Source organism: Megascapheus bottae, chromosome 17 (genome assembly GCF_031878675.1).
Source record: "Megascapheus bottae isolate mThoBot1 chromosome 17, mThoBot2.hap1, whole genome shotgun sequence".
Taxonomy (NCBI): Eukaryota; Metazoa; Chordata; class Mammalia; order Rodentia; family Geomyidae; genus Megascapheus; species Megascapheus bottae.
In genome coordinates, this window is record NC_143525.1 from 46505856 (window position 1) to 46519982 (window position 14127).

At 57.2% G+C, this 14127-nt stretch overlaps 1 protein-coding gene across 1 annotated transcript in view; it reads right to left on the minus strand.

The window, feature by feature from the left end:
- Positions 1-12800, minus strand: part of Tmem132e (transmembrane protein 132E) — a 49093-nt gene extending 36293 nt beyond the window's left edge. The window contains exon 1 of the mRNA XM_090351254.1: positions 11047-12800. Coding sequence (XP_090207380.1) covers positions 11047-11113 — 67 coding nt within the window. The 5' untranslated portion in view covers positions 11114-12800. The remainder of the gene's footprint in view (positions 1-11046) is intronic.
- Positions 12801-14127: the final 1327 nt, after the last annotated feature.

The following is a 14127-nucleotide window of genomic DNA, read 5'->3' on the forward strand; positions in this document are numbered from 1 at the left end:
GAAGCCAGCCTGGGCTCTGAGGCAGGTGCTGGCCTTTTTCCTAAGTGCCTCCGTAGTTGCTGACCCCATGACCCTGCAGCACGCTGACCTGGGAGATGAAGCTAATGCCCCATACTGCAGGCGAGGAAACCTAGGCTCAGGAAAATGAGTCCTCCCCCCTCCCCGAAACCCCACTCCTGGTCCATTCAACTTCACTGTGGCAGGTGAGGATTTGAACCTGCTAGTGCCAGGGGCTAGTGGCTCACGATTGTAATCCTAGCTACTCTGAAGGCTGAGGTCTGAGGTTCATCGTTTGAAGCCGGGCAGGAAAGTCCATGAGACTCTTATCCCCAGTGAACCATGAGAAAACTGGAAGTGGTTCTGTGACTCAAAGTGGTAGAGCACTAGCCTTGAGCACCTAGACCCTGGGTTCAAACTCCACGACTGACAAAAAAAAATAAGTAAAAACCAGAAACATTTCCTTTCTGGCATCCCCCAAACTGAAAGGACCCTAGGACAGGCTTGTCTTCTCTGGCTGATAGTTGGGTGTTGGGATGGTGTTTAGTTGGGCGTAGCTCACAAAGAGCAAGGGCGACCCTGTCTCTGGGTTCTCCTGTTGGACCACTTTCTCCAAGGCCCCAGAAAGATTCTTGCTCCTGCAGAGGGGGTGTCACCGGCTATGAGTGATAAGCAGGGCCTGCCATTCCCACTCTCCAAACCTTGGCGGCTAAGGAAATAAAGACGTCACCTCCACGCTGAACCTCTAGACTGCAGGCTCCCGAATGCCCACGGGCCATCCAATCTTTGAGAGCTGGATGGCAAGGAGCAGAGAAGATGTCAGAATGTTGGGAAGTGACAGAGTCGGCTGTGCACATTCGTACCCATCCCTCTGGTTCTTCAAGTGGCCTCTCTGTCATCTGTTGGTACCCAGGCTGGCACCTGTGATCATGGCCCATCCCAGGACCTCACTTTCAGATCAGCTGCTCTAATAGCTCCTGTCCACTCGGCAGCAGCCTGCAAGCCATCTCCTGGCCCAGTGATTCTGGAGAGTCCTCCTTCGATCCTGTCATCTCTTCCCTCCGTCACACACTCTACCACTCTAGAACTCTGTGGAATGCAGGGTCCCCGCTTCAAAGAGACCATCTACATAAAGGACTAAAAGAGACACAAAATAAACCTGAGCACTGGTGGCTCACACCTGTCATTCCCAGCTATCCAGGAGGCTCAGATCTGAGGATAGAGGTTCAAAGCCACCCCATGCAGAAAAGCCCAATTAACCACCCAAAAGAGAGAAGTGGAGTTGTGGTTCAAGTGGAAAGAGTGCTAGCCTTGAGTGAAAAAAAAAATCTAAGAGACAGTTTCAGGACCTGAGTTCAAGCCCCAATACTAGCCCCCCCCCATAAATAGACAATATACTTAAAAATAAAAATAAAATGAAAATATCACTTCTGCAGCCGACATTCTGTCTCAAGTTCGGTATTCTTTACCTTGACTGACACTCACCTGGACTTTGGAGGCTAAAGATCAGCATCCACTTTTTTTTTTCCTCTTGCATTTCTGTCTTCCTGGCATGTATCACACACCAGTGATTCATCTTCAGAGACAGAACTCTAGAACCTGGCCAAGGATTCTTGAAGTGACATCTCCTCTGAGAAGCCTCCCCTGATTTCCTCCACAGTTACAGAACCTCTCCCTCTCCTCCCACAACAGCCCGGCTCTCTCTCACAGTGTCTGTGACTGTGTTTGATTATAATCTCTGTGGATGCCAGCTCCTTTCTCTAGTTAACACCATCTTAAAAACTCCTCCAGGGACAGAACATCCCATTTCCGTCATCGTTACACTCAATACAGTGCTCAGCGCTGCTGATAACGTTAATAGCAACATATTAACAACTGCCATTTCTACACTTTCATACTGTGCCAGGCGTGATTCTAAATATTTGACATGTAATAACTCATTGAGTCATCATAACAACCCCGTAAGTGTAGCACTCCGATAGATAGTCATTTGCAAACGAAAATAGAGAAGCACAGCGTGGTGAAGTAACCTGCTTCAAATCACACAGGAAACAACAAAGCCAGGCAGTCTGGTCCCAGGCCTGAGATCTGGGAGGGAGGGAAAAGTTAGAAACCTTGAGAGACGATGTCCAAACACAACAGAGTTCACACTGCCTCCAGACTATGATTCTACTATGGATCACATAGCAGATGAGACAATTAAAATAATAGAGCCCGGCACGGGTGGTTAAAATTCTGTAATCCTAGCTACTCGGGAGGCTGAGATCTGACGAGTGAGGTTTGAAGCCAGCAGGGGCAGGAACATCAGCGAGAATCTTATCTCCAATTAACCACCAAAAAGCTAGAAGTCGAGCCACGTCTTGAGCGCTAGAGCATCAGTCTTGAGCAGAAAAGCTCAGGGACTGGGCTCAAGCCCAAAGTTCAAGCCCTAATACAGGTGCATGGCCACATATGTGCGCGTGTGCATCCATGCACACACGCACACAGCACACACACCCGCGTGTGCACACACACAGGATAATAGCAGAGTGGCTGCCCAGACACAGATGTGCAGCTAGCGGGGATCTGGAGCTGAAGGAGAATGGTCCAGGCCGAGCTATCAGTGCCTTGCTGGCAAGCCAGCACTCTCTCGGTTTACCCAGCCCTCCCCACTCCCTCTCAACCCACTACCTCCCCTAGCTCCAGCTTCCAGTCCCTAGCAGGCTCAGACCTCTCAGGCACGGGCTGGCTGCCGGCAGTTTTTCTCCTGTGGAGAATAGCACAGAAAATTGAGATCATTTCTCTGCTGTGTTGGCAGCTGAGAAAATAGCATTTTTCCCCCCTCTATTTCCAATCCAAGATTTCCTTCCTATTGGACTATAACCCCCCCCCCCAAAAAAACCCCTTGTGCCCCCTGGAAAGACAGAGCAGGGGATGAGATGTGGCTGCAATGGCCTTGTGATGACAGGTGGCTGGTGGTGGAAGAGGCCACCACCCAGGACGTCTGTGGACATATAGCAATGTTTACAGGGGACAGAGCAGCAGGTGACCCAGAGCGCGAGTCTGTGAACAGTGCTCTGGGACATAGGAAGAAGGGATGTAGACTCTCTAGACACAAGGGCTCGAACTCCTTGCTGCCATTCCCCGAATGCAAAGTCCTATTAAATCTGGCCAAAGAAGTGCGCGGGTGCAAACCCTACAGCCCCTGGGAGCTGATTCTTGGCAAAGGTAGGCAATTATGTGAGAAGATCAGAGTCTGTGAGAGAACTCAACATTCACACGGTCTCAAACTCCTGGGAAGGTAAGGCTGGCATTTGGCCTCTATCTGGACAACCACGACATAGCTCACTCAGCCTGAGAACTACTGTCACCCAGGTCCAGAGTGCAGACTCTTGCTCACCTCCCACGGCCCTGCTCCTTCTACCTCCTTCCTGTTCGCTGAATGGTCAAGCCCACAGAATCGCTCTGGGATCTTTCATTGGCCCTACCCTCTGCACAGGACCTGTCATGGCTATAGGTGTGGGGATATTCCACTCACTTGGCTTACTTTTTCCAACTCCTTCAACTCCAGGCTCAAAGGACTGGTTCATTTCTGTGCCCCACATCCCTCAAATTTCCCAGTTTCCCTAATCCATCCATCCATCCTTCCTTCCTTCCTTCCTTCCTTCCTTCCTTCCTTCTTTCCTTTCTTCCTTCCTTCTCCTTCCCTTCCTCTTTCCCTTCATCCCTCCCACCCTCCTTGTTTCTTTCTTTTTCATCTTTCTTCCTTGTGGTTTTGGTATTAGCACTGAGACTTGAACTTAGGGATTCATACTTGCCAGACTGAAATCCTACCACTTGAACCATTCCTTCAAGCCTTGACTTTTGCTAGTTATTTCTGGAGATGGAATCTTAAGCTCCAGTCTTGTAAATCTCAGCCTCCTGAGTAGCCACTGCCTGCATCCTGCCTCTCCCACCACTTCTGCCTTCTAGTATATATCACTTATTATTGTCGTCCATCCTTACCCCTCACACAATGTGAATACTATACAGGCTTCTGGAGCTCAGGTATTTTTTGCTATAGCCTAATGTCCAGAAGCATAGATGGTAAATAGCAGTAAGTAACTAAGTAAGTCAGCACAAGTTGGCAGTAACCAGTACATGATAGGTGATGGGGAGGATGTATTTGTGGGTACCCGTGTATACCACAGCTCATGCTTCATTTCATGTGACTGTTCATCAAATATCCTGTGTATGCCTGGCACCTCTGGGAGATGGGATGGGAGGCAGTCACAGGCTATCCCAATCCACTTGGGCTGACAGTAGGGAAGCCAAGAAACATCGCACAATTTAAAACAAGGGGTCAGTGGGTCCTTGTTCATTTGACAACCCCAGTGGTCTTCTAGAGGAAAATGGTGGACACATGCTGGCTGGAAGGCTGAGTAGGTGATGGATGGGTGCAAGAATGCTCTGGTCAGAGGGGACAGCAGGTGTCAATGTTCTGACATGACAAAGAATATCTCATTCAAGAAACTAGAGGAAGAGGAAACGGGGTGAACCCCCAGGCCTGGCTCAGGGGTCTGTCGGTCCTTGTTTGCAGGAATGTCTGTGTGCAGAGAAAATCTGACTTCAGAACTGGTGTGGCCGGGACCCTGAGGAGTCAGTTTACCTCTTGGGAAGTGGGAACCTCAATGTTGCCTTTCTGTAGCAGCTGCTGTGAGAAAAAAATAAATCCCCAGCTGTAAAACTCAGAGAACTATTAGGACTCTCCCGGGTGGCCAGGCATGAGTGAGTGAGCCTGTGTGGGTGTGCATGAGCGTGCACCAGCACGTTAGCTCACACTGACACCTCGCTCCTGCCGTGACGAGCCAGCTGTGTCATCAGAACCAAGCCAGCAAAAATACACTGAATCTGGGCCACAGCCAGGCTCCCCACAGCCCTGGGGGTGGGGGAGGCCTGTGAGGTTGTCCTGCCACTCTGGGCTGAGGTTGTCACCTGTCACTGGCAGATGCTCACCCTTCGAGGAGCTCTGGACACCAGTGAGGGCCAAGGTTGAGCCTCCTTCCTCAGGGTTGGTGCAACTCAATTTCTCCTGCCTTAATGGGGCAGAAACCATTTCCTTTCATCTCTTTCCCTTCCTCTCTGCTCCCCTTCCTTTCTTTCCGCCTCCCTCCTCCTTCCCTCCCTCTTCCCTTTCAAAAAGCAGAGTGGTGTGCACAGGTGGTGCTGGTTCTGTTTAAATGCTGGCCAGCTACAGGTGGGCCCCAGGAGCAGTTCCAGATGAAGGGCAGGGATTTCTTAGTTTCCTGTTCTCTCTGGGGGCTAAGGACCTGGCCTGTTGGATCTGATGGTGTTCACGTCTGGGATTCTGGGGTGGAGATACCCCAGAGAACCAGCACTATTTTAAGAGACAGCCTTCCATCGTGGGGGCACAGCTCTGTCAACTCAGAGGACCATACCAGGAGATGGTATGTTTCCCAGGGAAACAGATAAAACGACAAATCCTTCTAGCAAGCCCACACCCTGCTCACTGCCCTCAGTGTGAACTGAATAGGGAAAAATCATACCAAAGAAAGAGTAAACCAGTTGTCCATCCTTTTGGGCCAAAAGGTGCAGGTGAGAGTGCAACAGGAAAAAATTCAAATTTCTTATGTGTGTGTGCACATGTGTATACATACATATATATGTATATGTATATATGTAGGTATAAAAGGAGAACTTCCTTAAGGCAGATAATTACCTACATAATTTAAGCAAAAAATTGAGAGATTTTCTCCAATTATCTTTTCTACTTTTTTCTACACTAAATTATTCATTTTTTGCATTCATTCATTCGTGCAACAAGCATTGAATTATCTAGGTAATTGCTTCCATTTTCTACTTCATCCTGCTGGGCTGTCTGTCCACTAGCCAGCAGGGCCTGGGATAGAGAGGCGTGTGGTGAGGGATTGGAGTGGGAGGCATGGAGACTTCTAGACTCTCAGTCTGTGGGTGCTAGGGCACTTTGTCCTATCTAGCTTGTCCCTCTTTCACCTTACTAGCCTCACTTGTCTTGGTCCCTCTTCTGTGGGCAGCCTATTTGTCTTCTAGAGACTGGGTGTGGCCAGGCATGGCCTCTTTGTGCCTATACCCTTGTCCTTGAGCACTGCTGGAGTAGGCTTAGCCAGCTGACTGGATAAGGAGGCTTTTCTTTGCATTATAAAAGACAGAGGAGGAAAATAGCAGAAGACATCTATTTTCTTGAAAAAAAAAAAACACATGCACACAACTGGTTCATTAATTTCTTATTAAAATTCGGTGTGGAGCCTAGGGAAGGAAGGAGTGAGAAGACCCTGGGGAGATGGGGGTGGGGGTAGCGAATCATATCTACTTGTTAGCATCTGCCATGGGCCTTAGCAGAGAGAGGCCAAGAAGGATGAGGGTGAAGAAAGGGTTTCTTAGCTGGATGCTGAGGGAATCCTACCTGTAATCCTAACTACTCACAAAGCTGAGATCTGAGGATCTCAGTTCAACCCTGGGGAAGGAAAGTCCAGGAAATGCATATCTCCAGGTAACCAGCAAAAAGCCAGAAGTGTGGCTCACATGGTAGAGGGTTGGCCTTTAGTGAACAAGCTAAAGGTTCAAGCACCAGTATCAGCTTCCCAATATCACTGACAGTTGTGTGGGGCCCTGAGAATAGCACCCCCCTCATTTTTGGCAGAGGAGAAAGACTAGTGGAGCTTGTGAGGGTTACACAACAGATGAGAGAGCTCATCATAAACACAGACATCCTGTCACCTCAGGGCTGTGATTCCAGGTTGCTTTGTGTGTGCAGACCGAAGCTCTGGAGCTCGAGGCAGCATGGCTAGGAAAGAGCCCAGGGAACCCTCGGTGCTTATTTCACTGTGCTTGCTCAGCGTTATCGGCGATAGCCACCAGAAGCTAGCTTGGGACCAGAAAGGCCTCTCTGGAAGAGGCTGCGGAGGGGATGATCCAGGTGGTGGCTCCTGCCGGGAAGCCTGGGGCATGCTGCCAATCCACTTAGGTTCTGGGGCTAACTCTGACTCTAGATTTAACTTGCAAAGGGACCTTGGCCCCTCCCTGCCTCTGCATGCCCGTTTGCACATCCATGCCAGGGGGGTGATTTAGCCAGTTTGTGGTTGCCCTCCATGTTTGCTTGTGGTTGGTTACAGGTAGGGCAACAGTGAGGAATCCCCCCCTCCCCCCTGCCCCTACCCAGGCAGCTACCCAAACCTTGGGGTGGGTGGCGGTACACTGGGCATCCAGGATGCCCCCTGATCTCACGGGTCTGTGGTTTCCAGACGAGTCCAGCTCTGGCACTCACCATGGCTTCCCTTCCTCCCAGCCCAGCACCCAGCCTTCCTCGGAATGGATTCCAATAAAGCTCATTTTCTGCCACCAAGTTTATAACACATCCCCACCTACTGGTCTTAAACATTAACAAAGCTGTGTGGTGGCATATGGCTCTGCGTGGCCACAAGGAAGCTGGGTCTGAGTGAATGGAAGCCAGGCCAGCATATGCCTTCCTCTCCACAATGGAGCATCCTGAGGCCGCTCTTCTCCTGTCCTTCTGCACCCTCCCACCAGGGACCCCAGCCTGACTTCTTACACTGTGCAAGAGAAACACAGGGGTTAGTGGGCCAGGGAACCACATGCATCTAAGATCACACACCCAGGGTGACCTGTGACAGGGTCATGGCATCCCACTGGAGACTCATGCTTCCTGTGTGCACTGCCCCAGGGACATGCTGTGGGCTTACTGCTTCCTCTTGTTCTCTTCCTGCCCTCTCTGCCTGGCTCTTCTATCTCTCTCTTTTGTCTCTAGCCCCAGAGCTCCCATTTGGCTCCATCCCAAGCACCTGCTGTGTGTGGAGCATGGAAGAATGAGATGAGCACATGCAAGACACGACCCTTGCCCTAAAGCAACAGTGTGGGTGCCAGGATGGAGGCCTGACATACACACCTCGCCCATTGTTCATGCGTGTGCACTCTGGCCTAGGAGCAGGGCCAGCATGGCAGTAGGCAGTGTTGAGGGAGCATATACAGAAGCTGGATTCCTTCCTTCTGTTGGAGTTGCTTGTGTGAAGCAAGGGGAATCCAGGGAGACTGAGCTGGGCTTTGGAAAGCTAAAGAAGGAATTCCATACTGAGTGTTGCCAATGGAGAGGCTATAGGGGAGAGGTGCAAAAGCCAGTGGGTAGACAAGTGAGTTGAGGGTTATCTCACAAGGCACACAGGATGGAAACAGAGCAGACTCATGGAGAGAAAGCTAAAGATTGGGATCTGATACATGAAAGACCTGAATCATCAAAGAGAGTATATCCTTGATCCCAGATCCTACAGGGAGTAGGGAGGGAACAAACATAATCAGCTCTCCAAAAGATTTAATCACCACTGCACCTTCCCCGCTTCAACAACTGAAAATGGGGGAGATCTTCCTGCAGAGAGAGCCACAAGAAAATAGCCTTCAGAGATAGTCTGTGGAAGAAGTCTTAGCACCAGAAACTGCGGTAAAGGGGCGGCTAGACATGCCACCTCTACCCATGCCATGGGCTCAGCTGGGCCCTGCAAGGGAGAAGGGACCCAGTTCACATGTGATCTCTGAAGGCATGTGTGAAGAGGGACCTGGGCCAGAGATCACACGGCTCGGGGAGTGGTGGGGAGCTGGAGGCAGGCGGCCCAAGGTCACCCTGCCTCATGGTGCCAGAGGCTCACAGAGAAACCCTGGCTGCTTGGCCTCCAGTCTGGCTATGTGGTCAGAGCCCTGTGGCTTCACTGCTCTGCCAAACATCAAACCCTACAGCTGCCTGTCCAGGCCTCGGCATCTTAGACTAGCCTAGAAAATTCAACCACGAGTTAGGGAGGAGTGATGTTAGGTCTGGTACCTCTCCTGATCTAAGAAAGGGAAATATGAACAAGATGGGTGTCAGACAGGCTCTAGAAGAGGAAAGCCCAGGGGACATTTTCTTTCTTTATATATTTATTTATTTTTGACAGAGCTGTTTTTCTAGCCTTATCCATCTGGGAGATACACAAGCTCCAAGCATCTGCTGGCACCTAGGGAGACAGAGGATAGGGAGGGAAGAGACATGGGAGCTCAGGTAGTCAGGAGGCAGGGATGGCAGGTAGCAGAGCCTCTTGGCTCACCTCTTCCAGTGTCTCCTTCCTCAGCCAGGCCCTGAGTCCTTTGTGAGCCCACACTACTTTGCACTGGCTGCATGGACAGGCAGAACATTGAAGCCTACCACTCCAGGACTACCGAGGCATGGAAAGGCCTGGAGCCTATAGGAAAGAAGTCAGCAGCTTCTCCCAGGAACAACACAGGAGGCAGGATGCCCAGAAAGGCTGACCCAGGGCTGGGGTGGCATGTGGGTAAAGGAAAAAGATCTTGAATGCCAGGCTGGGGAATTAGAGAAGTGGATCTTGGGGGCCTAGAGACAGCTGTTTGGAGGCCATGCCTGGGAATGGGGGCTGGAACTTTTGAGAGCAAAATGCAAGAACCACACCTAGAGCCTGAGCTTGCCAGATCTTCCTGCTGGGCATTCAAGCTTCCTGCTTATCAGAGCCAGGTTCATAAAGCCACAGCAGGGTGCAGACAGACAGACAGAGCATTTCCTCACTCTTACTTGCCCATGGATGAGATTTCTGGCTCCTGTTGCACTGCTACATTGTTCTCCAATCCTACGGGAACCCTTTGCCCTGCACATTGCTGGATGAAGACTTTATGGTAAACTGAACAGAAGATAGCTCCCCAGGAGCCACAGCCAGCCAGAACCAGTGATCCATCTACAGAGGGTGGTGGGCCTGCTCCCCCGCCAAACCCTCTCAACCCCTGGATCTCATTCCTAGAGTCCATTCTCTTTCTTCTCCCACCCTGAGAAAGCTCCCTGGTCAGGGTGCAGGGTGAGGCAAAAGCTGGGAGACATCACACACAGCAGGTCCTCCACTCTGAGCACAGGGTCCCCCTTCATGAGACCCCCACTCCATTCTGTCCCAAGCTTGCCACCACCCCCCCCCACCAACATCAGCGTGGGGGCATAGACGCTCCCCAACTCGCCCTGGCTGGTTGGGGAAGTGCATTCCAGGTTTGTGGGCTACTCATTGGGAGGGGGCCTTGGGGCTGCTCCTCTCCTTCCTTACCCCCACCCTAGCTGTCCCCCCCCCCCCCCGCGCCCCTGGCTTGCTGGGGCAGCGACCCTCATTCTCCTGAGCGTTTCCAGCTCGCGGGGGGGAGGCCCGCTACAGCTCCCTCCGGGCTGGTCTCAGAGTTCTCACTCTGATGGGGGAGAGGGGTGGAGACGTTGATCGAGACCCTCTGTACCCCCTCCGCACTTCCCTGCCGGGCCCCTCCTTCCCCCACCCCGTTACCGCGGCGCCCCGGGGCCGGCCTGGGGAGCAGACGCAACAGATTGCAGACCGGGAGAGCTCGGAGCCCGCGGCTCCCTCCGCGCGTCGCCCGCCCGGCGCCCGCGGCCCAGACCCCCGCCCTCTGTGCTCGGGGCGCCGGCCGTGGAGACGCCGCTCGCGGCCGGACCTCGGCGGGCGGGCCTCGGCCGCCGCTCGCCCGGGGTCAGGCCCCTTCCCTGGCCGAGGATCGCCGGAGGAAGCCGGGCGGCGAGCCCGCGGCGGCTGTGCCCGGGCCTGCGCGCCGCGCCGGGGGCCGGAGAAGGCGCGAGCCCGCGGATCCCGACCGCCCCCTCCCCCGCCGGGCGGGCTGCGGGGGGGGAGGCCTAGGGAGGAGAAGCCGGGGACACCATCGAGCGGGTCTCCAGGAGCCCTAGAAGATTTCCGTGGGCGGACACGCCCCCGACATGCTTAGGTTTGGATCCGACTCTTCCCACCCCGCTCGTGCGCCCGGCGGGGTCGAACCTCGGGCTCCGGGCTGGAGGGCTGGGCGGCCGGCGGTGGTTCGAGCTGCAGCCCGGAACGCCGTGGTGCGGGAGCCGCGGCCGGAGCGTGTGTGTGTGTGTGTGTGTGTGTGCGTGTGTGTGCGTGTGCGTGGAGTGGGGGTGCTCTCCTCCTCGTCCTCCCTGCGCCTCCTCCAGTGGCGCCCGCCGCATCTTCACCCCCGAGTCTACGCCGCGACACTTACCGTGGGCGAGCAGCGCCGAGAGGCAGAGCAGGGCGGCGCCGCCGCGGCCCGACATCCCCGGGGCCATGGCCGAGGCCGGGGGCGGGAAGAGTCCGAGCGGGGGGGCGTCCGCCCACGACGACGTGGCCCCTGGCGGGGCTCGGTCACATCCAACTCCCCGTGTGGCCCGGCTGTCTCTGCGGAGGCTCTGAGGCTGGTGTCGGTGGTTGGGGGGCCCAGCGACCGCGATCGAGGGGAGACACTTGGCGGGGGAGTGGGGAGGGGGGCGTCCCAGACGCCGCCCGGCGACACCCGGGGAAGCTGGCCGGGGACGCGGCGGCTCGGGGCGGGAGGAGCCTCCAACCTCCCTCGGCTGGTGCCCCCTGCAGGATCTGCCAGGCGAGGGGCGTGTGGGGAGGGACGGTGGCGGGGAGAGGGGGCGCCGCACGTGCGGTCCCGGGGGCCCCCCGGGGAGCCCGCAGGAGTCCCGGGCGCGGGCGGCGCTGCTCAGAATCAGGGGCCGGAACTCCGGGACCGGCGGCCCCGCTGGAGACGGCGCGCGCGCGAGGGTGCGGGTTCCCCGCGCCGGCCCTGGTGGCTGGGCTGTCGGCGGGCACCCCGCATGGAGAGCGCGGCTTCCCTTCCTCCCCCGACCCCGGAATTAAAAATACAAATATATGAAAAAAAAATAAAATCCCAAGTCAGGAGCCTGAGGAATGATTTCGGTCCCGAAGAAAAGAGGAAAAGAGGGGAGTGAGGGGGGGAAAAAGAATCCAGGCAACTTTAATCCATCCAGAGAAGGAAAAGTTTCCGTGCAGTGCCGAGACGAGGCGACGCCCAGGCGGATCGGCCCGGGCGGGTGGCCCCGGGTCGGTCCCCTCCCGGAGATGGCTCGCGGACTCCAGCGCGCGCCCTCCAGTCTCGACCCGGCCGGGCCTCGCGCTAGCACAGGCCGGCTCTGCGCCGCCTGGCCGGGCAGCGCTTCCGCAGCCGGGGCGATGGCGGTCCGGCGCGAACCGGCCGCTGCCCCATAGAGCTGGGGTTCGGAGCAACGAAGGAGAAGCGGGGCGGGGAGAGCGAGCTACGATTCCCGGACCCGCGTCCACCCGGCCGGCAGCGACGACTCCAGCCCGGCCGCGCCGGAGGATGCACGAGGGGGCTCGGCGTAGCCCGCGGCAGCTCCCGGCTCTCGGGTCTCCGGTGTCAGCCGAGGGGGGTGCGCTGCCCCGCCGGGCTCCTCGTCTTCCCTGGGCGGGGGCTGAAGGCTGGCCGCACAAACCTTGAACTTTGGCGGGGTTCACGGTCTCCGACGCCTCCTTCTCCCCGCTGCCCCCGCCCGGCCCCCGGACGCGCGCTCTCCCGCTGTCTCCGGGCGGCGGGACATCGACGCTCGTCTCTCCCGGAGTCAGTTCGGAGGAGCGGATCGCCGCGCCAGTCCGGGCTGCGGGTGTCCAGACGTGGGCGCAGAGCCAGGGGGCCAGGGCACCCGGGCACCTGCGCAGCCCCTGGCCGGGGACGAGTAGAGAAGAGGTGCGGGCGGCGGGGGGCACCGGCTCCCCATGGACGTGTGTGTGTGGGGTGCGTGTGTGTAAAGGTGGGGGGGATCAAGGAGCGAAGAGGAGGCGTGGGGGCGCCACAGTTGCACGAAGCCGCGGCCGCCGTCGCCTCCTCCGCGGCGCTCGCGCCGGCTGCTCCGCCGTAAATGAGTGGAGCGGGAGCCGAGAGCGAGGCGCACGCTCCGGCCCTCCCTCCCGGGGCCGGGGATCCGGCGCCCACCCGGGCCGCGGCGGGCGCCGAGCTGGGCGCGCTCGCTCCCCTCCCCGCCCCGCTCCCCGCGGCCGGTCACGTGGCCCACGGCTCGCGCGCCACGGAGACCCCCCTCCCCGCCCCTCCGCTCCCCACACCCTGCCCCCTCCCCGCTTCCCCTCCCTCCGGTCTGGCCACGTGTCCGTTCCGCATTCCCAGCCCGGGGGCGCGCGCGGCTCCTCGGGGAGGCTGGGGCGGGGGCCGGCCCGGCCGCGCCGCGCTCCGGGCTGACGTTTTCTGTTTTTCCTCTGCGAGGCAGGCCGGCGCTGGGACCCGAGCGGGGCGGCCGCCGCCACCGCAGCCCCCGCGGACCCCGGCCGCGATCGCCGGCTCCCCGCCGGGCGGCCGGGGGCGCGGGGAGGGGGCCTCCTAACGCCGCACGCCCCGAGCCCGCCTGGGGTGTCCGGGGACCCAGTGGGAAGCTGCCCGGCGGCTGGTGGCCGCGCCCAGCTCCGCCCGGGCGGCGCGGGAGGGGCGGCGGGGAGGGCAGGCCCGGCTGGAGGGGAGGGAGGAGGGGGCGCTCTGGACCCACAGGTTGTTCTGCAGCTCTCTAGCGGGGTCTGGGGTGGCCGCGTTCGGGAGAGCACAGCCTCCAGCGGACCCGCCGAGGCGCGCGGACGGCGGCCCGGGGAGGGGTCGGGCGGCCCCGCGGGGTGGCCCGGCTCCCAGCCCCGGGGAACGCGGGGACTCGGGGCGCCCCGTCCTCACCCCCTGCCGGCCTGGCTGTCAGGGCCAACTGCGGTGGCTCCCGTGAGTTTCCCTTTGCATCCCACAAAATGACATTTTTGTTTTTGTTTTTTTGGAAAATGGTCTTGGACCGCATCCTGGAAACCTTCCTTCGTCTCCTTGGCCGTTGATAATGGTCGTTGTCTCCGCTTAATAGGGGGGGAGGGGGGAAGGACTGCGGGAGTGGCCCCCTTCCCCCACCCCTATCTGTCTGGAACTCCCAGGGGTGTGTGTGTGTGTGTGTGTGTGTGTGTGTGTGTGTGTGTGTGTAGGGTGGGGGCAGACTTCACTGTTGGAGGCCGGAGGATGGAAGGTGCTGGAGGAGTAGTCAAAGAAGATGATTTTCATTAAGCCCCTAATGCCTGATGGCAATTAATGTCACCCAAGGGCTTATTAACCAGCCCACGGAGAGCCATAAGCCAGCAATCCGCCTGTATGTATGTGTGGGAGAAGGGGAAAGAGCCACCTCGGAGGAGGGGAGCAGGGGGTCAGTTCACAGGCCCCCCTCTAACAGGAGGGGGACACAGGACCTGCAGGGGGGGCCAGAGGGAAGAGGGGAAGGTTGCTTGG